The following is a 26,044-nucleotide window of genomic DNA, read 5'->3' as shown; positions in this document are numbered from 1 at the left end:
TAAAAATCACAACAAATCCCACCTGTCAAAAGTTTGATAACAAATTGCGAAAAAGCAAAAAAAAACAAAACGTCAACTAACCATATGTAAAAATAGCCGCGTAATACGATCGTAACACGCACTGATCGTTTTTAATTTGATCTTATCCTCGCCTTAAAAGCCTCAAGGTAGTACCGTAAATCCGTCGTGATTCCACTGTGACACGTGAAATAGTTTAACTTGAATGTCTCCTCCCAGTTGCAGACGGATACACACTTCCGGTAAGTCTGCCGTCTGGCCGCTCTTATCGCCTTTGTTTTGAATTCTTTTACCTCGTGCGCTATTGCCTGTCTGTCGGGAAAAGGGGTACACGCAATCGGTGACGGTGAAAATACGCATCAACAACAATCACAAACTGTGTCCGCGAAGTGCGTGCCGTAAACAATGGAACGATCAACCACTTTTACCGTGGTGGTAATCGTGGCAGCGTCGGGCAGCATCACAGTGTGCGATTCAGTTGCGGAATGCACTGTGTAGCGAATTCTGATGACCTTCAGCATCCTACCAAACGTTTCAACGCATACGGTCCGCTTGCTCTCACATAATGCGCCAACTAAGAGGGTGGGGAGTGTGCGAACGTCACAAACATTCCTTCCTAGTAGAATGTTGTTGCGTTGCTATCCGAAATTGCTACCACTTTGGCGAGACCTTGCGCGCAAACATGAAACATCAACTAGCGTACGTTGAAGACATTTCCCCATCCCGATACGCGTCTCCAGTGTCGGCGTATGCGTGGTGGCCAAACGGGTTCGCGATCTAGCTGAAACGAATACGCACACGCATGCCGTTACCGATCGATTGGCAATGGTTCGCGTATTGGTGGCGCAAGCAGAAGGACATCAACAGGCCAGCAGCAATACATAGTCTCGCGGTGGCGGATGCTGCTGCTACTGCTGCTGCTGATTGCTAATGAATCGGGAATTGATTCAAATTGGCCTCGCTGTTAATTGATGCCAACCCGAGCGTGCCACAACCGGTGTAAGGGTGTGTTGTGTAGCAGCTTCAGTCAACGAACCTCTCCGTATGCGATCGTGTGTATGACGAGGTTAAGAAGCTTCTGATCATATGCATGAAATGAAATATTTTACACAATTCTTCATAAGTAGATAGTGAAGGTCGTTAATATGCTATAAATTTGAATTTAGTACGGAAGTAATTATACACTTACATAGATACAAGAAGATCCTATTTCGAAGATGATCCTTTAGTACGTTTCTAACAGGAATGGTTACTAAGAATGACCCTGTTAAATAACGGCTTATGTGGCACAACATTCTTAAGTTAGGAGGTCTTGGCCTGCCATTCTGACACTCCTTGACTTCAATTACCCGCACTCGGTCAGTCAATCCTACTCTCAGGGATGAGATTTGAAACACCCTTCTGTCGTGCAAGACTCGAAAAGAAAAAAGAACAAACGAAAAAATAAACACCTTGACCCAATTTCATCCCTCTGGCACTCTCGGCGTTGAAATAACCTTGATGTGCCGGCCTGATACTTCTATAGGTCTATAGGTGTGATGTGCGTTGCTGTTCCCTGAATGAACGAAGATATGATGGCGCGGTTGGAATCATCCCTCATATCAATAGAGCTCTAGGCATGTGTAAGCCCTCTTATCTGGGCGATAGAAATATTTGCACATTTTTAATAAAATGCTTCCCAAACAGATACGAGTTCCATTAGCGATATGAAGGAATGGGTGTTTGATAATGAGGGTCAACCATAGTCCGATACGATAGTAGTATGAGCGTGAATGGATGATGAACAGCAAAGCTGGCTGTTTGTAAAATATAATTTTTCAAATTAAAAAAGGACATCTTCCAATACGATCGCAATAGATAATCCGACAGGATATTCACCGCTAGACGATTAGTACTAAACCGTGTGGTCCCATGGCGTCGTTCTTTGACGCTCAGTCGAATATACTGGAGATCGTGTGTTGAGTCTCAAATAAAAACTTCCCGATCCTTCAGTTTATCCATAGTTTACAAATTTCCGGCTAAGTGGTAGGCATAAGTCTACTAAGCCACTTATTGTTTGGAGATTGCTTGGGAATTCCCAGGATCTCCTGAGTGCGTTACGTCATTAGATTGGCAACGGATTACAACTCCAAGTGCTTTTGCACCCAATTGCATTTGAAAGTACAAGACACTGCAATAAAGATACTGATAAAATTGTAAAAGATAGTATGATCATTGAGTTTGAAGATCTTCGATCAGATACTGTAAGCATTGAAGCGTTTATGAGAATTGGTACGAGAGTTGTACGATGATCATTTAGCAAAGGTAATTAGCATTTAAATGTAGCTTAAAATGGTAGATTGATATACCCCAAAAACAAAACGCCAAATAAACAAGTTGAAGTTGTGTTCCTTCTGATTTATGTTATTGCAGATCGTACCACCTGTGAGGGTTTTGTGTGTATGTGGATCAGTGTTCAATAAAGAGCCCAAAGTGTGTGAAGGTTTGCTTTGTGTGAGGCACCTTTCACCATGTCGAATGAACCGGAAGCAAAGCGTCCGAAGTTTCCTGAAGAACAGGAATCACCAACCATCGTGCGGGATGCCGATCATCTTATCCGTATACATTCGATCCTGGGGGATGAATATACTAATCCAACACCACTAGTTGAGGTGTACGTAGGAAGCGTCAAAGAGAAACGGCAACTTTCCCAACTGGTGCCGGCACTCTCGCGAATACTTCCCATCGATGAACTGCAGCATCTGAAGCGTGTTAATCGCGACGGAACGATCATATTGGCATCGGTAGATAAGTTATTGCAGCATCTATCTGGCAAAGATGACCAAGAAGTTGATTCGGTCGAGTCACGCCTTTCAAGGTTTCTAACATCGAACGGCTTAGAGCCGCCAGTGATTGATGGGCTTTGCGAGAGCCTAAGAATTGTTTCGGTTGCTGCCGTGTTACCGCTGCTCCGGTGGCAGTACGAAACGGTGAATCGGAGGTGGCCGTGTAGATTTCATCCGAACCACCACAATGAGGCACTTTACACGGACACACTATTCGGACCGCAGGAAGCAACGGTGCACCGACGGGTAATGGAAATCTGTCTACAGCTGTCAGAACACTTCGAAGGTCACCCATTCGGTGTGTGCGTGAACCCACAACTTGGGGCACGCATTGTAGCCATTGGAACGGGACGCAGTGAACAGCATCCAATCTGGCACTGCCCGATGGTACTGATCGACATGGTAGCCGTATCGCAGAACGGTGGCATATGGCATCGAAAGGCAAACGATCGGTGTAAGGATATACCCAAGACTAGCGCACTAAGGAAGGATGGCTTTCATTACGGTGGAATCGACCCACAGTTTGAGCGGTTTATTCGCGATCGTTATGGTGAAATCGTTTGCCTTGGAGCCGAACCGGCACGAACAGGAACATCCGACCGTGTAGGACCAATGGATGGGGGTGTACCGATACCAGAAGATAATCTGGCCAAATACGGACCATATCTGTGTACCGGGTACGATGTCTATCTTACACACGAACCCTGCATAATGTGTGCCATGGCCCTGGTACATAGTCGGGTGCGGCGTGTATTCTATCATCATCCAACGGCGCGAGGCGCTTTGGGGACGCTGATGAAGCTGCACACGGTGAAGGATTTAAACCATCACTACGAGGTGTTCCGGATTGTTTAATGCAACTCTTAAGCTGTATGGTAGTTAACATGAATTGTATCGATGATAAGAAAAAAAAACCCAGTCTTCAAAAATGAGAAAGCAAAAAATATACATCTCCAAACTCCGTAAGTTGTTTTGTTCGATGCAAAAGTTTCGTGATCTTTAGTTTCAGTTCGCAATGTCGATGATCGTCGACACTTTCGGAACCTGTTTTAGCCGGGGATTTTTTGAGCTTAAGCCTAATTGCAGCGTAAAATATCGTCGTTGATAGTCCCGCGAATCCCACACGTGATATTCACAAACGATCGTTCGCCATCTGCGGCGATGTAGTAAGAATGTTCACCCATTGAAAGGCGTTTCTTATACGCACACACTTGTGGCGGTGAAACCCCCCATTGGACCCCGGTGCGGTTTGGAGATGGTCGCCTGGCAAAACTGTCCGATCGCCAGTCATCATCACGCGTCCTTTTCGATTGAGGTCAATTGGACAGGGCAGATCCGTGCCCGTTTCGTTTGCGGTGCGGTTTCCAAGCGCGAGGGGTGTGCAGCTAAAGGGAGACAAACTGTTTAAAAAAGTATGCGGGGTCCGTTCATCATCGTTTATTTTATTGAGACTCTTCAACACGAGACACGGTTGGCAAAAGAGCAGACAGCAGCGGGAGCATACGATCGTGAAGAGTTTTGAGCACACTAAACGATAAACTGTTGCCCTGCACAAGGAAGGAAGGAATCGAAGCAAAACCAATTAACGCTACACTTGTGCGTGGTAGTGGATGTATAATATTATCTTTCATTTGCATCTTATTGTAGGTAAAAAAAAATGGTAAAATATTTACCTTTCCTTATAAAACATTTCCAATATTATTTTGCTTATTGAATTTTCTGGTAACACTTTCAACGCTACTCACTGTATGTTGTTTGCTTCCACGGGGACTGGGGTGCGATCGCGATCGGATGGCTGTCCAGCCCATGGATACATTGGTGGCGTTCTAAGTGGCAGCAACCAATAGCCAATTTGCTGTGTGAGGTGGTTGTTTGTCGGGAAGCGCAAAACTGTATTGAAATTTATTTGACAGTGAAACTAACTGCTCCCAATCCCTTCCGAAATGGTGCAAGAATACGGCTCAATGTGCGCTACAGTAAGACCACGATCTCAAGGCTCTCAAGGCGGTCCGGGATCTTTTATCTCACAATGAACTTGACCATTGCAAATATGGCGGAACGGTTGAATGGGTTTTTGATGTTTGATAAAATCTTTCAATTCGATCGAACCATAATGTCATTACGATGTGAATGAATTTATAGTTTTCGGTGTGCCATTATTTCTAATTTTGCGTATTCATCTCAATCGGTTTGATGAGTTTATTTTCGTTTTTTTTTATGTTGTATGCAATCGGTTACATTTGATGAAGCTATCTGGAGCAGACGTTGAATTCTGTTGGTTGAATTCGTCTATAAATTTGTACCTTGTTATTTATAGAAAGAATTTTTAGCATGTATATGAGACAATAGCACAAAGCGAAGCGTTACAATTAATATAGCTTATCGTATGCAAATTGATTGAGAAACAATGATTTGATTGATTGACACAGTAAAGGTATATCTGTAGAGTAGGTATAATATGAAGATCCAGTATAATCCAGTCTATTTCGGCGAAAGCCACCCGTTTGCACCTTCGAAAGAGGGAAAAATGATAACAATTTTTGCCGATGGTTCGGTACATTCGGGCAAGAAGATGTCCCCGGTGTCACCTAATGAAGATGTGTGTTATTTTTTTGGTTCAACTTGGTAACATAGCGCATGCGGGTTTAGAGATATTGACAATGCTGTTTCTGTGTTTTTTTCCCCCGGCGTTGCCGAACCGGTCACAGTGGCGCGGTGAAAACGGTGGAGAAGGATCCCACCGACGACCCAATATTCAGATGCATTCACACGGGTCTCGCACCCAAGCTCCTGGTGCGTGTACGTGTTCGAGTGGAAACCTGAAAGCTGGTATTTCCCGCCGTTTGCATGTTGTGCGTTGTTTACGTGTTCCGTCGTTCACTAACAGGTTCCGAAACCGATATACCATCTCGTCCACGGGAAGTACCAGTAAACCGATTGAAGGTGGATGAGGGTATCCGTTGGTCCCTTCCCTTTTCCAAGGGGTCGCTCCGGCAGCAGGTTTTCAACCACCGTATAAGCATTTGCGATGTAAAGTGAGTTGTTTTTCTCGTTTCTCTAGGGCCATACACGCTGTCAACTACTGGCCTGTGTGTAGATATCCGTGAAGTGACGCGGAACATGACGAATCCAATATTGGAACCGGTGGAACCATACTTCTAACGAAATAAAAACATGGATTGCGGGTTGTGCATATATAGCAGAGGATCGGAACGAAAATTTGGCTGATTAATGGTCGAAGGAATGGAAAGGTCATTTTAGGGCACAATCACTACACCGCCGGGGGGGAGGAGGAAGGAAGAACTGAATAACATTACAAATCACATTGGAAAGTTTTTTTTCTTCCCCTCTTTGTACACTAGCTCATTACGACTGTATGTAGCTGTTGTGTATTCCAGTTTTTCGGGTGTCAGGTCATTATTTATTCCATTCAAGCTTGGATTTTTGGGGAATGCACAAAGCAAGGCAGGTTGCGGAGGCAGGTGGTTGGGTGTGAGGACATCATTACGAAATAATAATACTCGTCACGAGTGAAATCGAATTAGCGCTACAAAACGACAACCCCACGCGATTAGTGTGGTCCCGGGTGTTGTGAGCAAATTTTTAAGATCACGTGACCGATTAAAAGATGACGCGGCACAGTTGTCGACGAAAGAATGTTGTAGAAGTTGGAGGTTTCTTTTTTTTTTTGGGCGGGGGGTTTCCTTCTCTATTTCCAATTTGTGTGAATTGTTAATGATGCCTGAAAAACAAAACAAAAAAACTTGCCCCGTGGAATCAAAATATAGCCCCCTTGATCGTGTAGGCCCCAAACGACACGAAGGTAGAGCAGGACAGCGCAGAAGGTGTTAATTTGATGACGCGTGTGTGAATTTTTAAGCCAGACACAGATGCGTTATCAACCAGCGTCCGATATCAGGTTGTGCGAAACCGTTTGGGAAGACGCTCATCCCGGTCGTGTAGTGTAAACGTTAAAGCCACTACGAGCTGAGCTAAGCCACATGAAAGAATCGTTTTGTTTTCATCATTTTGGTTCGTCCCATTCCTCCCCTAAATCGGTGTTGGTTATTGCTACAGAGGTAAATAAACTTATCACTCTATTGGAAATCGATGTGTGGCCGTTGTGTAGAGCTCGTAGCTGGAGTCATCCCAGCCAGCCGTTATCTCCCGTTGTACACAGTCACGTTGATCCTCGTGGATCGATCACATCGGAATCGGGCGCAACGGCTACAGCGTGACGTCAGACAAAAAGGCGTAGTAAGATGCTGTCCGTTTAGTATTTTGTTCTTCAGTGTAAGGTGAATTAATTAACATTAATTTTCACTTCAATTTACCCAATTGAATCGTACGATGATTCATGTGTTGGTGCCGTGAAAGGGATTAATCGTTCATACACTAATTAGAGCTTTCTTGGCCGTTGTTTGTTCTCTTTTTCACAGAAATCATCAGCTTTCGGAGGTGAAAACGTGACATGAATTTAAAAGAAAACAGCAAAAAAAAGATGACGGAAGGAAGCAACGATTGATCGAGAAGGGTTGTTTGTTACGCATAACAAGAAATGATTGTGCTTTGTGCTGTTCAGATCTAGATGAAGATTAGCAACACGTTACAGCATTGTAAAACTTGCGCCAAGTGTAGTGTAGTTCGGTAGCATTGCTACGAGATGGCGCCACGTGCAATCACGTTTCGTCACGCGGCTCGCTACAATCCGGGAAGCAAAGGATTACGGAAAGGATTTACAGGACTGACGTTGTGTGCGAAAAGCGCACAGACACACGCTGTGACGTGGTTGCCCTGGTGATAGTGAGAAGAAATAAGACACAACACCGCAAACAAACCCGCCAGGACTCATCATACTCCCCCTCCCCGGGGGTGGAACCCGGAGCTGACGGGGCATGTTTATTGGGTTCAATAAATTTCAATTTAAAGCAAAACAACGCTTGATTGTTGACCGACGCTGGTCAACGCAGATACGGCCACCCGGGAGAGAAGATCCAGCAGTGGCAGTAGCACCGCGTACTAATTCCCGGACAGTCCAGTGCTAATAGTAGCAGGCAGACCTGCGTTGTGTGTTGGTACACCCATCGGTGAAGTTGTCCTTCCCCGGTGCGATCATGTGCGGCCGTCGTATAGCGGGAGAAGCAACCGACCACAGTCCGACGACGTCAGTGAAATTAGCAGCTCATCGAGGGAAGGGACGGGTAGCCGCACAAGGGTCAATTCCATCCTTACCTCACTACCTGCTTGCGCGATCGATTCCACGACAAACGTCCGATGGTTTGTGACTAGTTTGACCGATGGTCGGCCGGTTTGGGTCGTCCCATTGTGCGCTACGTACTGGACGAGATAACATGCCGAAAATATCGTCGTCTTCGGTGAACGCTTGCTATCGTTTGACAAACCGTGCCGTACTGTCGCGAGAAGAGGCCGTGCGTTCCCTATCGTCATCGTGCTAAGTGATACCGGGACTTGTTTCGAATGGGAATAAGTTTCCCCCAAAAGCTAAAGGACACATTGTTGGTGGTGATTGCGTGACACTAGTAAACGGTGTGGCTAAAGGGAAGGAATTACGAAAGCGTTACTCTGTACAGAAACGAAGAAAGCCCTGGGAGTGTGGAAGATTATTAAGCTGTGAAAGCTTTTATTCTCGTGGCAAGAAGTCTACCTCGCAGGAGGAGAGTTTGTTGGGGCGGCGGTTTTGAGCAGCACCTGTCCGGTTTTGTTTTCCATCCTGTTCCCGAGGCCGTCCAGGCAACAACGACTGTGATTATGGATAGTGACAGCCCCGTGCAGGAGTACTACATTAACGACTAGTGTAGCCTGCTGTTGCGTGGCAGGCAGGAACACAGGCTAAAGGACTTGTACCTCCAGATCCACCTACCTCGCGATCCTAGTGTCCGGTTGTTAGTGCTTAGTGTTACGAGAAGGACTGTTTTTTTTGCCCCATTTACTTCCGACCAGAAAAAGAACAGATTTATCAACGAAGCGGAGTGTTAAGTTTGTTGGAAAAAAACGGCACCCGCCGCCTGTAACAAGGCGCTGGGGAAGGGACCGGCACCGGTCCACTACAGATGATTTGCGCGTCAACGCTTATCACATTTTTGTTCGCACAAAGCACTTGTGTTTGTGTGTGAGTACAGCTTTATAGTGTGCGTAAAGCATCCGAATCGAATTCAAATTTACTCGCACGGATTGCGTTAATCTTGCGCACGCGTTCGCAAGCGCAGAATTTGTCTCGCGAACCAATCAAACTGTGTGCGTATTTGTGTGCACAGCAGCGACAGCAATAGTCGACGATACGCAGTAAGTATAGCGATTGTGAAGTGAAACACATTCGTGTCCGATGGGGGATCTTTTTTTTTTTGTTTGCTATACACACCGACACCCGTATAATAAAGTCGTATGCTACAGTCGCGTAATGCTTTCTTGTTGTTCTCGTTTCATCCCCATACAGAACTGGTGTTGCAGCGCAGGGGCAGGAAGCAGAAGAAGCGATCGTCGCGTACGCGTTAATTGATCGGCGTACCGTTTGGGACGACAACAGGTTCGACGACGCACATTTACCTACCTAGTGGTCGTGTTGGTCGCGGTATCAAGCAGCCGAGTTTCATCGACGATTTCTACCCTGTACGGCAGTCACACAACTATTAATGGTCTCGCCGGACCGGTCGAGTGTTGCTGGTCGTTCGCTTTTTTAGTTACGAAACAAACGTCGTCCCGTGCAGGCGCGTTTATTTTTCGCTCGCGCTACATATTCAGATTGATCGGCAAACGATACGCAGGCATTGGTTGGGAAGTGAAGCATAGCAGCGTGTGGGTTGTGTTCCTGTTTAATGCGACTATCGGTCCAAAAAGTGTGTCCCACATCGATTGGGTGAAAGTTATTAAAATCCGTGACAAGCTCGATCGCTAACCGCGACGATCGTTCAGCTGGTAAAGTGTGCGTGTACCGTAGAAACCGAATTTCCACGTTGTTGGGTGGAAACGTGGCAGCAAACATTTCGGGGTGCAAACCGTTTACAGTCGCGAATCGAAAATTGCGTCCGAGGAAAAGCTCACCGGAGGACCGGGTTTTAAAGTGGAGTGGCCAAAGCAGTAGTGAACAATTCGCCAACTAACCAGCAGTAATTCTCGTTTGCGCGTGTATGTGCCTTATGGAGCAGGATATCATTAAGCGACCGTGCAGCATCGTACCATCGTACATGGTCAACAAGATGCTGATAGAGATTGAGAATCCACTGCTCCAGAGTCACCGTCAGCGCGAAACCACCGGCATCAAGAAGCTGTACAATTCGTTCTTCGTTATGTTCTAACTGACTCGCCCACGGGAAGGAAAACCGCACGCGGCCGTGCCTGGGTGTGTGCGTGTGTCTGTAAATGTGCCGAAGTGTGGACGCGGAAAAACAAGCGTGCGAATGTGTGTTTAGTTCGTGTATGTCCCCGAACCGGATGTCCGTTACGCATCCTTTTTGGCTTTGCCCTTCCGTTCTGTTCGATCTTCGCCATTAAACATATATGTACCTCAATATATATATTGACACACAAAACATACACTAATGCGCTGCCGCTAAAACGACGAGATCTAGTTGCGGTAAAGGAAAAGAAAAAAAAAAAACAATCGTAGTGCAGTTACAAAAAAGAAACTGAAAAGAAATAGAGTGGGAACAATTTTGTTTTAAATTTAACGTTAGATGTGTTAATGCGTAAAACGGTGTTTGCTTAAGTTTTACCACCCATCAGTCCAACATCCATAATTGAAGACGTCTCGGTAGTGTCAGCTAAATTCAGTCGCATCAAATTGCGGTTCTCTCGTTGCGTTACTAACGTAACATTAACATCACGCACACTCACGATCAGTCGAGCGATCGACGAAAGGGCATTTCCCTATTTTGACATTCTGTGCCTCAAGCTGCAGTTTTCGCACGCGAGTTACTAAGGTGCGTGTGCCTACTAAACGCGAGTGCGTTACAAAGCGTTACGCAGTGCCGGTGTTTGCGATCGTTAGCTTTTAAGTATACTGTGTACATGGCCACGATGTAGATGCTAGCAGTGACACCTGAGGGGCGAACAAAAATCTACCAATTTGAAGTTTACAACTTTAATCTGTTAAGCTGTAGATCGTGCTGAACTTCCGTTCATTTTGTGAAGGTAAAATTTGGAACGTAAAACAAGATTTTACTACACACGATCGTCAATTGGACAGCTCGAAAAATCATAAGCTTTTGCGTTGATTTACGCGAATGGCGACGGTCATATCACTGTTGAGCAATCCATGCAACAGTCCCTTCGATCAACAGCATAGTCATCACCATCATCACCATCATCCGCCACAGCTACTCTTTCCCGCGTACGGACAGGGACCGGAAACGCTACAGCAACGGTACAGCGGAACCGGCGGCGGTGGGCGAACCCGTAACGACGTAACGCACCACCATCAGCAACAGCTGGACGCGTTAGATTTTCATCTGTTGAGCCGCACGCTCGAGGAAGAGTTCGAACAAATGGAATACTCCGGAAGTTCCGGTCCCTACCAGTACCAACAGCAGCACGATCAGCAGCAGCCACCGCAACAACCGGCCCGGCGTCAGGGACAGCAGGATTTCGAGCAGGTAACCGAAGACGACATTTCGCTTTGCTAAGGGTATTGGGTGGGGGAGCCTGCTATCCTTCGACGGTATGGTTGCTTACCATAAAGCGAACGATGGACCCCCTTTTCTGGGACGTGGGGAGAATAAGATGTCTCCAGGACATCAGATGATCGTACAGACAGCACAACAAGCTCGCAAGATCGTCTGCATGTGAAATGAACGATCGTTTCAAGGTCTGCATAGATCTGATTAATAATTCTCTTGTGGCCTTGTTCATGCTCTGATAGGGTTGCTAATTCTTCTTGGTTATTTTTACTCCTTGAGCACACCGACACCCTATCCTTGATTCTCATTTAATCGATCATTATATTTGACCAAGGCCCTCATAACGCCAACATGCAGTATTTTTTCTCGCTTCTTTTAATTTCTTTTGCTACTACACCTCGGTTGCTCATCCGCCCATTGCAACAGTCTAAATGGAGGTTTCATTATGGCGTGAGCCCTATCTTATCTTAGGTCTTTTGTTATTTGTGGCAAGAGATTAGGACTGTCAACGCCTATGGCTTGAAACTAACCACGATCGGGATGAAGACAATGTTGAAGAATGCGTTATTTGCGTGAAAGTTTTGTTTCGAAACTCAGAACCATTCTGTAACATTCGAAATAAAGTCCTACTAATCACAGTACTTGCTGTGTTTGCTGAAACAGAAATGACCAGACACAAACATTTGGAGAAGAGAGTGAGAAAAATATGTGGAGTGCATGTTTCCGGTGTGGTTTCAGCGTAGAATGCTGATTATTTGGTTCCTTTTGTTGGTCGATACCGCTATCGCATACTGCATGCAATAGACAGTACGACTAGGACACTTCACTGTCAATGATTCATTACGCCTTTGAACAACAATTCAAGCGACAATGGAAAATGCTGTGCTCATCTGTTTCTAACCACGGTATCGATTTCGGTTTTCCAACACAAATTGTTACATCAATCCCATTTTTGCGCATTCCATAAATGTGCTTACAGAAGCATCTAGATTCATCGCATCTCACAGTACCATAATCTTGACAGTATCGGTCCATTGATAATGTTCGCCAAAAAAAGAAAAATCACCCGTGTCTATATCTAGATTGGCCACTCATTTTTCTGCAAAATTGAAGGTAAAGAAGAACAAACAACTTGACAAACTGGAAACAGGTCAATAAACGCAAGTTCAGAATGTCATAAATTAGGCAGCTTATCAGTCGTAGCACACACAAATTGGCCTTGATATCGGAACACGAACAATACGAGCATTTGTGCTGCGGAATGGTTGTCATCTCGTACGAAATAGGAAAATATACAAACTGGGCGCGATACCGTGGCATGAAATTAGTCACAAAAGCCGTCTTTTAAATTATTTAATTATTTATTTATTAATACATATATCTGCCACTAGGCTTAACAATGTGTAGAAATTATTTGTGGAAATACTGACCAATGACGGTAGTAAAAGAAATCAAATTTTTAATAAGTAATTCTGCAAGTACAATTCACGTAAACGGGCAGCACCCGGATATGGATCTTATGGAGTTAACACAGTTACTGCCAGCTGTATAATCAACCCCCATTTATCCGCTTCAAAGTTCGACGTAGAATGTTCTACCAGCGATAGGATTAGCACAAATCCATCAGCTGTACCAATATTCTCTTATAAGGTCATAAAAAAAACAGAAGCAATATCCTACTTTTCTCATCGCCAACAGACAGGTATATGTTGGATTCCTACTGACCTAGTGTCAAATTGTGTAAGAACCGGTTGGGATTGAATTCAGCGTTTGTATTTTGCAAACAAAACTACGAAGCATCGATTGTTTGAATTGCTTGCACAATAACCTATTGGGAGCGCGATCAGCTGATATCGTTTTAATATACCTCTTAATCGCATGCCGGTATGAAAGTGTTCCCAGCTTTTCTTGCAAGAGAACTACTAATTACCTTTTATTGCTTTTGTCGTACAGATTTCTCCCGGCTACAATCTGGACAACGAGGACACGTACAGTGGATCGCCGAACAACTTCCAGGATTACCAGAATAACTTTGTCGATTCGCCGCCCGATTCGAAGGAACCGTGGCCGATCGACTACAACAAGATGCACACCACGATCGCTACGAGCAGTGGTGCCAACGATACGACGAACGCGTCGACGACCGTAACGGCAGTCGCCGTCGCTACAGGAGCGGCTGGAGCTGTTGCTCCAGTAACATCTCAACAGCAGCAGCAACAACAGCAGCAGCCGCAGCAACAGGACAATGGCGGCATGTACATGAACAACGCCATACTGCCCAGCCGGAAGCGTCGGATGGAATGGATGTCACCCCAGGAGGAGGACACCGATGGAACCGAGACGAAGATCGCCAACATCGATAAGGAGCGTGACGCACGTCGCAAGGGTAAGTGTCACGTCCACTGTGCGGTAATTATTTCATTTTATTTTTAATTAAGCATTGTATCGGGGAAAAAAGGTATGATAAAAGATAAAACAGCCGTTCACTGTTTCGTCTAGTGCGTTTCTGAATGAGTATCGAGTATGAGATAGGTGACTAGTCTGATGATCGTTTATTTTTATTTGTATTGGTCTCGAGTCAATTCATATGAGGGAGGAATAAAATAGCACCATTATTATGATGTCTAGAGTGCCGTGTTAGGGCCTGGTAACCGCTTGTCGATAGGAGGATAGCCATATAGAACCGGTTAGTAAAAATTTCATTGTAGCGTAATGTATGCAAATATGTGTGCTGACGCACAGAAATCACCACCGTGTTGATTTCTGTTGTACCTGAATGAGCTATGATCGATCGATGTATAGTAGATAGATGATCTTGTACATGATCGTGTTAGAAGCATCCCTTTTCGATTCCGAAATGAATCGGATGAACATCCGATTACGCTTCAACGGATGACCGGTGTGATGGACGGGAATGAGTTGCCATTATTTTCTTCTCGACCCCTGGGGCAACCATCTTAATCTACCCCCGATAAGCCATTGGAAGCAGGAAATTTTATTCATCCACTCGCTCTGCTTGATGAAGGTTACGATGATTTGTGCGCGTGTATATGTTGGTACGGTTGTGCAGCAAATATGATCGGCGTGTAGAAGCAATAGAAGAAACAACAGCGTACAAGCCTATAGTACTAACACACAGCAAGGAAGTAATGCGTTCCTCTTCTTTTGGATGCAAAAGGTCAACTTTACGTCATGAAGGCATCGCTGACAGCCGCCTTAGCGCACCGGTTGGTGCTGCTTGGGACCAGCAGCTGATAACGATGGCGTTGATGATTTGCTCCAAACGTTGACCACTCGAATCCTCAGTCAAGAGTGCCACTGCCACTCGAGTGCTACTATGGTGGAGTTTTTCGTCTAGACGAGTGGTACGAAATACAATAACAAAGTGAAACGAATGAAGAACCCCCGAAACATACTGCTATTGCTTAAGTGTACAATATCCTCAATGTCGGATTGAATTGTTTGCAACCAAAAACTAGGCTCAATTCAAACAGCTTTGCTTTGCTTCAAATGAGCAGAGAAACCATTTGTGGCTGTATCTATCTATCTGTTATTTTACTCATGTTAAGGGAAGCAAGCACATACGGAGGAACCTGCTCGTAGTAAGCCTACCCTCAGCCAGGTCCGCCCCGAGGCAGTGTGTTTTTGATTTATTTATTGCTGTTGATAAAGTGTAAATTTATCAAGATAAGTATTTCGACAAACAGCTGCGACAGTGCGAGACCTGGCCACGTCCGGTTTTTTTTGCCCCACGGAGTGGAAGGAGGGAGTGTTTGAAATTTGGCCGACCCGCGGGGATGAGTTCCATACACCTACAATGCGAACAACGCGACGCTTTACGTACAAGACGAGGTAACGCACTGTAACAGTGATTTGTCCCTCGTTGGACGATTGATAGTGCTGCCAGCAAGGGATGTTTTTCTGTGTGTGTATTTGTGTGCATCGCTAACAGAATATCATCGTTCCATTTTGTGATCCTCGTTGACTTTGTGTGATCGTGTACGATCGATAAGAAGCTGTAGGAAGTGTAGTATGAGTCTACTCCGTGATGTGTATTTGTGCTTACTGTCCGCAATCGTACATGGCGCAAAGATTTTGTTTGTGAAAGCGACCAATCGAATCCGGTGGAAGTGAGTGATGTGATCGCGAAAGTGATCATATGTTAATTAAGATCAGCTGAGATCATGTGAGACAGTAGTACTAGAATTCCAGGTTCCAGTAGTGTGCCTATTGGCAGGAAGTTGTTAGCCATTTGATCTGTTCAAGCTGCTCGATCCATTGTCACGCTGGTTAGACGTACACGAAGGCTGAAAGATTGCCACAACCTTGTTACGATCTTTGTAATGGTCCGGGGAATATTTACTGTTTGCCTATGGGATTAACCAACCAACAGCGCGCTCGTTGTTTATACTCCAGTAGTAGCCATATCAACGAGAGGTTCGGGAATCGCGTCATCACATTTACACCGGGTGATGAAGTTGAACGGCAAAATTGTGTACCGACAAGAATGTACGCAAGCGAAACACGGCGAGCAGCACTGGTAATGGTGGATTAACAAGGGCTCGCGATTGCCTACTGTCCCCACCCCATATCTGTGTGGTGGCAGGATTGAGGTTGACGAAAGTGAACCTAACATCTTGAAAACGGGAGCACACACTACTGTTGCTGTGCCGTGAGTTGCTCCCTGAATTGGACGTGTAAACCGCACACTGCTGTCGTGCTCCGTAAGCCTGCCACCATTTAAGCGCCAGTCAAGTGTGAGTGCCTCCTGGAACGAACAGTGGAAATACTCTCGATGCGTCGATGCTTTTTCATGATAGCCTATAGTAGTTCCGTGCCACACAACGTGAGTTCTCCGGGCTTGCATACAGAGACACCTTCAGTCAGCTTCTTCCTCGCGAGGGAAAACATCCATCTCGGTGGAGGATCACGCCGCGTCGGTTACGGAAATGTGTGAAACGTACGGGTTCGGTGGCGATACAATGGACAAAGATTACGTCCGGAAACGGTTAAAGTGCTTCAACAGCACCAGCAATGGGAACGACATCGGCAATGGTAATAATCTCGGCACAAACACCACCTGTAACGGTACGACCAACAACAATGAACTAGGTGATCATACGATTTTCTTGCTCCCGATCGTGCAGGATCCTCAGACATATAGAGATTAGCACTCCGGTGAAACGTTGTCTGATAGCAGTAATACTAATGTTTATTTTCTCCAATGTTTCTACCTCACAGGAAGTATGCGATGGGCAGATGATCTTGATTTGGACCTCAGTAACGAGCTGTCCAGTAACGGATATATTAGGTAGGTATTAGGTTGCAATGATTACTGACAAGTTGTTAGATTCTAATGCATAATTTCTTCACTCTTTCTCTTCGCAGTGACTCACTGTTGAATTTTCCAGTGTTCAAACAAGAACTACCATCACCTCCACAGAAGGTAAGTGAAGAGGAACCGTACCATTCATGATGTACTGAGTAATGGCAACATATTCTTCATCTTCCTATAGCCTCCACAACCTCAACAGCAGCAACAACACTCACAGTCTGCTCATCAACAGCAGCAGCATCAGCTCCACCAACAGCAATCGCTGCATCAGCAAGCAGCAAGTTCTCAGGATCATTCGCAGCAAACGCAACACCACGCACCTTCCAGTTTGCAACAATCGTTAGGTGGTGGTGTCAATAATCCTACCAACAGTGGAAATGGTGCAAACACTCACCAACAGCAGCAACAACAACAGGTGGTTCAGTATCATCAGCAACAGCAGGGTCAAAGCTCTATGAACGGTGCTGGACAGAGTTTGATGAGTAGCAGCGATCATCACGGAACGCCTATCGGTGCCGGGTTGAGCAATCTTCAGAGCTTCCTGCAAAGCAACCGATTGGAAAATGATCCTACCGGTGGAGGTATGTGGAAATTCGGCATTAACACTTTCACAAACACCAAGCCACCACGTTCGCACCCAGTTTGATACGGCGTGTGTGGCGTTTTCCGATTTGTTAGAAGATTAAATTTAGAAACTATGCACAAACAGTGACATACACTCCATGTACCACTCAATCTCGATTAGCTGACAAGTTATCACGCACATGTAAATTATCGCTCAAGCGCTAGGGCAGGAGCCGGTTACGATAGCATTTGTTAGCAGTTGTTGTCAGGTGTTAGATATTTTCTTTATTAATTCAAATCCCACATTATACCACATAATGGATTATGCCGAGCTTGAGCAGCACCTAAGTGAACGCGCACATGTATGTGTGTACACGTTTCATTAGACAGGTTTTGTAGGTGCTTCATCGGTGCTAATAACCTTCGGAAGCTTCATTTCATTTGGTTTGAGTATCAATCACTGATGTTTTTTTTTGTATCTACATTTGCAGGCATTTTGCAGCTGCAACAGGATGGTGCGCTATCAACGGTACGCAGTGACAAAACACACGACGATCACAATCGGTACGTAGACGTACAAATAGTCATCACCACCAACTTATGTGCCACATTATGTTTGTATTTGATTGAACAATTTTGTGACGAGCTCGTGCTAACGAAAATCAAAACACATTTTCTACACTTTCATCAATAACTCTTTCTTCATCAACGACTTTTTTTCTGCATAGCCTTGTATCTCGTATGCAAATGTGTTACGATCAACTGCAATCGTACCTAGCACACTGTGTCGATCATTTCTGTATTAAAGCTAGTTGTCCTTCCCAAAAACAGGTTCCAGTACGTGCTAGCAGCCGCGACCTCGATAGCAACGAAAAACAACGAAGAATCTCTCACCTACCTTAACCAGGGCCAGAGCTACGAGATCAAGCTGAAGAAGCTTGGCGATCTGTCCCCGTTCCGGGGTAAGATTCTGAAGAGTATTATCAAGATATGCTTCCACGAGCGTCGGCTACAGTACATGGAGCGGGAACAGATGCAGCTGTGGCAAGCGTCCCGACCCGGGGAACGTATTTTGGATGTAAGCCCGATCGCCGTATTTACTATTTCTGTCGCACCCCTGAAAAGCTGATGAGTTTCCGTCTGGTTTTTGGTGTTTTATTTTCCAACCCACACACAGGTCGACATTCCTCTTTCGTATGGATTGATGCAGGTTCAGCCTACTAGCAGTAACTTGCTGAACACGATCGAGGTGTTTTGGGACCCGATGAAGGAGGTCGGCGTGTACGTAAAGGTGAACTGCATTTCAACGGAATTTACCCCCAAAAAGCACGGCGGCGAGAAGGGTGTCCCGTTCCGGATACAGGTAGAAACGTACATCGATACTAATGGGATTCATAATGGCAACAGCAATGGGGTGGCTGGTGGTATAGACGATAAAGACGGTATTAGACCACTCCATGCGGCGGCTTGTCAAATAAAGGTAAGGGTCGGGATGGACAACAAAACTCGCCACACAATGCCGGAATAGCTGCTTTGCTAAAATTGGAAATTCTCCCCCCGCAGGTGTTCAAATTAAAAGGAGCCGATCGTAAACACAAACAGGATCGTGAGAAAATACTCAAGCGTCCGGTCGCGGAGCAGGAGAAATATCAGCGCAGCTGTGACTGTACAATACTGACGGATATTACGACCGATTCAGTCATTACGCCGCTCGGTGGCAACTTCAGTCCCGATCAGTAAGTGTAACAATACATCAGCCCTAAGACAGACAAACCACAACATAATGGTGATAAACATTTTCTTTCTCGCTCGTCGTTTCTTCGCAGCATTAAGCGTAACGTGTCGCCGTTGTTGGCCGGTCCAAGCTCACCGGGGCAGCTGAACAAGTTCGAAAACATTATGTCGAGTGTGCTGTGTAACGGTGGTAACGTTGTTAGCCCCGGGGCAAACCCTACGACGACGACAACGACGGCAGCGGCCGCAATGGTTGTTGCTGCTGCGGCAGCCGCTGCCGCCGCCGGTGTACAGAGCAATCCGGTTGGGATCAGTAACGTAAGCTCAACGAACGGACTCTGCAAAGCATCGCCGCTGGGCGATCAGCCGATGGGTGGTGTGCTTTCTCCGCAGCAACCGAGCGAACTGGACGATTACGTACCGACCATTACGAAGGAAACGAGCCCGGGGACATTGGCCCAATGGTTGGCCGTCCACCGGTTGTCGGCGTACGCGAAAACATTCGCACAGTTTTCCGGTTCGGATCTGTTAAGGTTAGATGATGATAATTAGAGTTACGAAGTTAACAGCAACATATTTAACCTTTATCTTATCTCACTATTTAACAGAATGTCCAAGGAGGATCTTTGCAAAATTTGTGGCCTTGCCGATGGTATACGGATGTTTAACATTCTCCATTCGAAGTGAGTATTTGGAAGCGTGCGTTTAGTGAGGACAATTTTTGCTAATTAACAGCGTTCCCCTTTCCACAGAGCCATAACGCCACGTTTGACCATCTACGTAAGCTTCCAAACTAACATCTACCATGCCATCTATCTGCACTCGAACACCATCCCGGAGCTGGTGCAAAATTTGTCGAAAATTCCCGGCTTTCTAGAAGCAATCAATGCGCTCAATACGCCCAACTCTACCACGTCCGATGCGGCACTGTGGAGTGGCACATTTGGTACACGTACTAGTGGGAAACATCCCGGCGCCAATGGTACCGGTTCCGGTGTGCAGCTATCCGTACCATCCCCTTCGTCACCAATCTCGTCCTCATCGGGCATTGCAAAGTTGCAGCTGCTTATTAAGGGCCCGAACGGCATACAGGTGCTGCTGACGGAGGATGTGCTGAACAATATCAAGGACGAGACACTGTTTCAGCTCGAGCTGAAACCAAACGGAAACATACTGATGAAAGCCGTCCACAGTGTAACGGGGACTGCAGGCGATTGTTCGATCGATGACGATGCGAACTGAGTGGTTTGCGTGTATGTAAGAGAGAATATTGGATAAGAGCTTTTTTTTTTGTTTGTTTAGTGAAGCGGACAACTTTACCCATTAGCTGTAGAGTAACCTATTTTTAAAGGTTATCATTTAGGTATATGTTTTTTTTTCTCTTCGTATGCTATATTTTAATCTGGATCTACGTTCGGTTAAGTCGTTTACGGCAGCGCCTAGTGATAGTGTGTATGTATGGTGCAAAAAGGTGAATAGAGAGAAACAAGCCCTCTAGGATTGGGAAATGGATGATCATAAATCCGTAAGCATGATATTGCTCGGTACTGCTGAAAAGGAAGAGGAATAGACGGTGGTAAGCGCGATCGTAGCGTTGCGGATAGACACCACTCAGGGGTCGTGTACTGTAATGAATGTTTTATTCAACTACTCATTACGTCTTTCATCCACTATACCCATCATCCAGCGTGTGATGTGGATGTGAAGCAAAAGATGAACATAAGATCTACGACTGGTTCGTACACTCAAAGCATTTAGCACAGTGAGGAGTGGGAGTTGAAGATACACTTGCGTTTGTGGTATGTGGTAAAGTGCAAGAAACGTGATCGAGTTATAATGCACCGATATTTGCACTGGTAGAAGAATATCGGATGCGTTTGTTTTACATACAACAAAATCCATAAACACTACATTAGTACAAAGCAGCTTAGTTAGTCAGTAGTTTGGATTATTTTCTTTTTTTTGTCTAGAGTTGAAGGCGATAACATGCAGGTCCGGAACATTTTTAACGTTATGACACTATTTGCTTAACTGTCGTTTTTATGTACATTATAACTAATTATTGAATCGTAAAAAAACACGTGTTTCGTGTACGAAACGTAATATCGTATAAGTTAAAGAGCGCAACGATCGTACATGGTGTCAATGATCGTACAGGGCAATGAAAATGTTAAAATGATTTACCTATTTTATAGAGAAACAAAACGTTTAAAAAAAAACAATCAGAAAAACAAACCATTTTTGGTGTGGCTATTTAGAGAAGAAAAAAAAGATCTTTCACAACGTAAAGCTGGACAGTTTGCTTTTGCAAATGAAAAGCGAAAAAAATCGTTTGAACGCGTTCGATCGATGAAAAGCGGTGCCTTACAATGCTACTATTGTGCAATTTTTGTAACAAAACAAAACACTTATTCGTAGGGAAAGAAGTTGACAAAATGAAACGACTAGGAAATGTTCTGTAAATAAAGAATATTGTTGTTTATTGTAAAGATGGTTCTTTCTTTTTGCGTTTGCTTCGCCACAAAACGTCTAACCACAATGTTGTTCATTGAAACATTATTTATATTTCTTCAATATAAACGTAGTGATTACCTTGTTCTGCTTCTTCGCATTCTCCATTCTCTATATAAAATATATTATCTTGCACATAAACGAGAAAACACACACAACTTGATTGCGTTTCGTATTCCACTGCTACTACTGTGTCAGAAGGATTGTAAATTGAAATGTCGCAATTGTCCCTTGCAGTAATCTGTTATTCAAAACTAAAAAAAGCGTTTCCCTTCGCTATTGTTCTACAAATTGAATGATCGGAACGGTTAGCGGATCTGTATCTGTATTGACAGACAGGTTATGATTGCCTGTGTCGTTGGGCTAAAGAAGATATATTGATCGGTATGTCGAACACACTTATAGCTGCTACTTAGAACGTTGTACTAGATTGTGTTTTACGGCAATAGTACTGAAGAACAGGATTTGGAGTAAACCTTAGTAAGGGAACGATTTGCTGGCAAAAAAAAAAACGGGACAGTCTTCCCGGGAAAGCGGAAACTACAACGTCGCTCCCAGGGGGATTCGGGCTAAAAGGGAATGATCACTATCGCTATCGGAGTAAATATACATATATCTGTTGCAAAACGGGGACTAACAATCGGTCGATAAATATAGTGTTTTCTCTTCTTGTTTTTTTTATCTTGCTCTGTTTTCCTATTCCTCGTGCCCGTGCCCGATTTGAATTATTACGCGGTATGGATTCGCTAGGCCTTGCCAAGTCTTTTTCCTCTGGAATGTTTGTGCTTCACTGACGGCTCCAGCTGCTGCTTTTGGCTCTGATGATTTCGACGTGATGCGCGATCACTGTTGCCGCCAGTGGTTGTGTTACTCCCAACGGCAGGGAATCATTTCTTCTTTTTGCCCTTTTCCTGTTTTGCCTTTAGCTTTTCCTCGCGCTTGCGTTCCTTCTCCGTGAGCGATAGGTACAGCTTGTAGCCAAAGAATGCTGCAAAGAAAGGGTATAGCGGTTTAGTAATTGTAATTGCCGATCCTTCATTTAACGCTTAATCAAGTTCTTATCGTCGATCGATACAATTGCTTCATCCCCAATCCGAACGCAACTCACCAATTACGAGTGTAAGTAAACCTGCCATAAGCCCATACCCTAAGGGCGTTGGTCCGAACTGTTCGGTCCAAAGTATATCCATCAAGGGCACTTTTTTGACAATCGTTTCTACCACCGTGCCTGGTTCATCATCCTTCCCCAGTGCACTTTGAACGATCTTCTTCTGTTTGGAAAATTCGCTCAACTGTGATAACGATTTCACAAACTTGCGCTTAAACTGTTTCGCAAACTGGCGCTTCTCGTCCTCCGACAGGTTAACGAACATTTCGGACAGTGTTCGCAAATTGTCCTGAAACTCTTGTGCCAGCGATCGTTTCTCATCATCCTGCAGTAGCTCACTGAGTGCATCGGATGTAAGTGCCTCGACGAAAGGATTTTCCTCATAGTCGGCTGCCGTCATGTTGATGAGATGCAGCAGAACAAGAACTAAGGACGACTGCCACGATAAAGCGCACGTTACACGTTCGTTATCTCGTTCGTTTGCTACAAACCTTCACAGCAGTAGCAGACCCACCCGTACACTAATAAACAGGTGGCAAAAGCTTGGTAAAACTGTCCACCGACAACATCGATTCCGTCGGGTGGGGATGATGGTAAAGATGATGAAGATAAAAAAACGCGCGATAGTGTACAATCAACAATAGAGCAGCGAAAAAAAAAGGAAAAAAAACCCGTTGCTTATCACTCGATAAGTCGTCACCCGTCGTGTGAGTGACGTGGCCAAAGTGAGTATCTCCAAGCTAGAGACCACGCGTTGCCCTTTACACGATCACCACCTTCACACTTGTCCCCTTCCGATGGGAATTTCCTTAACCGTAATAAAATATTGACCGACAGTGGATTCACGAAAGGTGCTAACGTGTCACACCGCGTGTTCGGAACGCACCGTACCCATCATGTATATAAAGCGACGTTGCACTATCGCAGATAACAAACGTGCGAAAGCCACACTTGAAACTAAAGCCGGGAACCTGCTGGAAAACTACCCCAAGTCTACCAGGGCAACAAGCAAATTAGCTAATGTGACCAGACGCTGAACGTGTTTCATTTGCTAGGTTTCCTCTGTCTGTACGCCTCTGTTGTTATGTTCGTTAACATTCGCATTACTTCTTACCGAACACGCTCAGCACGATGAAGATGGCACCGAAGAAAAAGACGTTTCTGTAAAACAGTTGATCATTCAGGGCTTTTGCACGCATCTTTTCTATCAGACCGGGAAGCATTTGCAATTGTTGATACGATTTTAAAAATTCTGCCCGTTGCTCTGGTGTCACGCTGGCAAGAATTTCCTTCAGATTAAGATCGGGCGAAGCTTTCGTTGGTTCCATTGTTTGAACGGGTTTTGTTTCTTTGTTTTATTATTTCACTACCCGAGGTAACCGATTCGGTTACTAAAATCAAACTAGCAGACCTGCTTCAAACTCTCATTCGGTTGCGATTTGTCTCCAAAAAAAAAAGGTTCGACTGTTGTTTAAACAGTTTGTATTTGCTTTGCTTCCAGAGAAACTACACAAGCACACAAAAAACGCACATGACTCGGGGGCGACGATCTCAGTTGCAGTCAAATTAAGAATTTGTACATATCTTACCGAAAACGGCCAGCATGATCGAAATCATTATGAAGAACACGAAATAATCGGACAGACCCGCTTGCAGCTTGCGACGCATCGAATTCTGTAGTACGCCGGCTCTTAGCTCTTCCTTTTCCTCATCCGACAGATTGTCCATGCTATCGAGCATGCTGAGAAAATCTTCCATGGTGGGCATTTTAAAATCATCCGGATTGAATGGATTCTCCGCACCGGGTACTGCACCATCGGCCGGTACAGCACCTTCGGAACCCATCGCGTTAAACAGTTCTTCTGCCACGTCTCCCATGTTGGCCGAACTTCACAAGGTACACCGGGATACGCAAAAAAAATCGGTAAAAACAAAAAAAACGACGGAGATCTCTCGCCGGCAGGAGGTTTTAATGGATCGAATGGCAAACGCTTACTGCTCAGATAAGGCATTGGGCGACCGAAAGCAATGGGTCCAGGTTGAAGCAGAAATGGAGCCTTCGAAGCTGATAACAATTACCTTCGTTTGTGTACGGCGACTTAGCACACGAGCAGATGATGTGGTACCAATTGCATCATTGAAGCGCTAATCATGGTAATGCTGGAGGGATGCGTAGAATATTGACGACTATCTTAGGTGCATCGGAAGGAACCATTTGTACAATATGTTATACTCTCAAGGTCAGTGCGTACACCGTAATTGTAAGCGCATCGACTTAATGAGTTGAATTAATGCTAAAAGTGAACTTAACATTAATATTTCAACCTTGCGAGCGGTATGTTGGATTATTTTTTATTAAATCTTATCTACCAGCTCTATTTTATTGTTTAATTTTGAGATAAAGATAATCCGTACTGTATAATAGCAAATTACACCGATTAGATACACTTTAGTTTGACCCTTCCGTCTTCCATATTCAGTTCTATAAGCTTTGATGACTTACTAAGTGTACTTATTCTACTCGATAGGAATTATTCGGACTAAAATTAACCAATGTTTAATACACGTTTTAATGGTGCATTGAAGATTGTACTATTGCACCGGCCCACACTAAATGATACACCGGTCGGAATAGTGACATTAACCTGAGACATGCCGTGCAGTAGATCTAGACGCAACTATTAACTATTTGTACGGTACATACCACCAAGTCCCACCACGACAATTGCCGGGATGATAAAGACAGCATTTGGGAATCCATGCTGGAACGGATCAGTGCTGGAACTGAGTTCAACCATTGTTTAATACTTGATGCTCTTTGCTGTCGGTCCAAACGGAATCGGCTGCAGGAAAAGAGACGCACATTATTGCTAACGTTTCATGCAAGTGGATATGACCGGCTGATCAATGTTTAAGAAACGGTATCTGTTTACCTAGCACAGAAATTTGTTTACGGTTCGATATTATTCGATTGATATTGCCGTTGTTGATAAGATTACGCTTTCAAAACACGTAGACAAAATGTTTTCTATTTTTTTTCTTTGCTACGTTGGCTGTCAAATGATGCGTTGGAGATCTAAGGTGGATATACCGGCGGGTTGAAAACTTAATAGAATTGTTATTCCGACAGAACTCATCGAAAGAATTTGTTTTGTTTTTCAAATAACAAATAGCTTTATTTAGGTTTCTTGAATCCGTAAATTACTTCCATAAAGTTTTATGTACATAATCCTTTTATTATTAAGCTTTCTTGCAAGTACTTGGTATTGTAATTAACAAAATGCACCAGAAAATGCATTTTGAAAATTTTAACGAA

The 26,044-nt window shown here is 44.6% G+C and overlaps 3 protein-coding genes across 3 annotated transcripts; 2 read left to right on the top strand and 1 right to left on the bottom strand.

Moving 5' to 3' along the window:
- Positions 1–21: 21 nt before the first annotated feature.
- On the top strand, positions 22–5,601 carry LOC125767734 (probable inactive tRNA-specific adenosine deaminase-like protein 3). Its single transcript, XM_049434580.1, has 2 exons — positions 22–260; positions 2,431–5,601. Exon 2 carries the CDS (start codon positions 2,529–2,531, stop codon positions 3,696–3,698), a length of 1,170 nt encoding a protein of 389 aa, XP_049290537.1. The 5' UTR covers positions 22–260; positions 2,431–2,528; the 3' UTR covers positions 3,699–5,601.
- Positions 5,602–10,161: 4,560 nt separating this feature from the next.
- On the top strand, positions 10,162–21,598 carry LOC125767724 (uncharacterized). The gene is made up of 12 exons (XM_049434561.1): positions 10,162–11,452; positions 13,430–13,862; positions 16,718–16,787; positions 16,865–16,922; positions 16,993–17,392; positions 17,867–17,939; positions 18,207–18,453; positions 18,553–18,855; positions 18,939–19,111; positions 19,202–19,642; positions 19,718–19,792; positions 19,862–21,598. The coding sequence occupies exons 1-12, from the start codon at positions 11,084–11,086 to the stop codon at positions 20,349–20,351; spliced, it is 3,132 nt and encodes a 1,043-aa protein (XP_049290518.1). The 5' UTR covers positions 10,162–11,083; the 3' UTR covers positions 20,352–21,598.
- A 98-nt stretch (positions 21,599–21,696) lies between these two features.
- Positions 21,697–24,291, bottom strand: LOC125767743 (uncharacterized). Its single transcript, XM_049434599.1, has 2 exons — positions 22,729–24,291; positions 21,697–22,608 (listed from the first exon to the last, which is right to left on the bottom strand). Exons 1-2 carry the CDS (start codon positions 23,126–23,128, stop codon positions 22,508–22,510), a joined length of 501 nt encoding a protein of 166 aa, XP_049290556.1. The 5' UTR covers positions 23,129–24,291; the 3' UTR covers positions 21,697–22,507.
- Positions 24,292–26,044: the final 1,753 nt, after the last annotated feature.

Source organism: Anopheles funestus, chromosome 3RL, assembly GCF_943734845.2.
Source record: "Anopheles funestus chromosome 3RL, idAnoFuneDA-416_04, whole genome shotgun sequence".
In the NCBI taxonomy this organism is placed as follows: Eukaryota; Metazoa; Arthropoda; class Insecta; order Diptera; family Culicidae; genus Anopheles; species Anopheles funestus.
The sequence above is the reverse complement of the archived record's forward strand: the minus strand, read 5'-3'. Positions and strand labels throughout refer to the sequence as shown.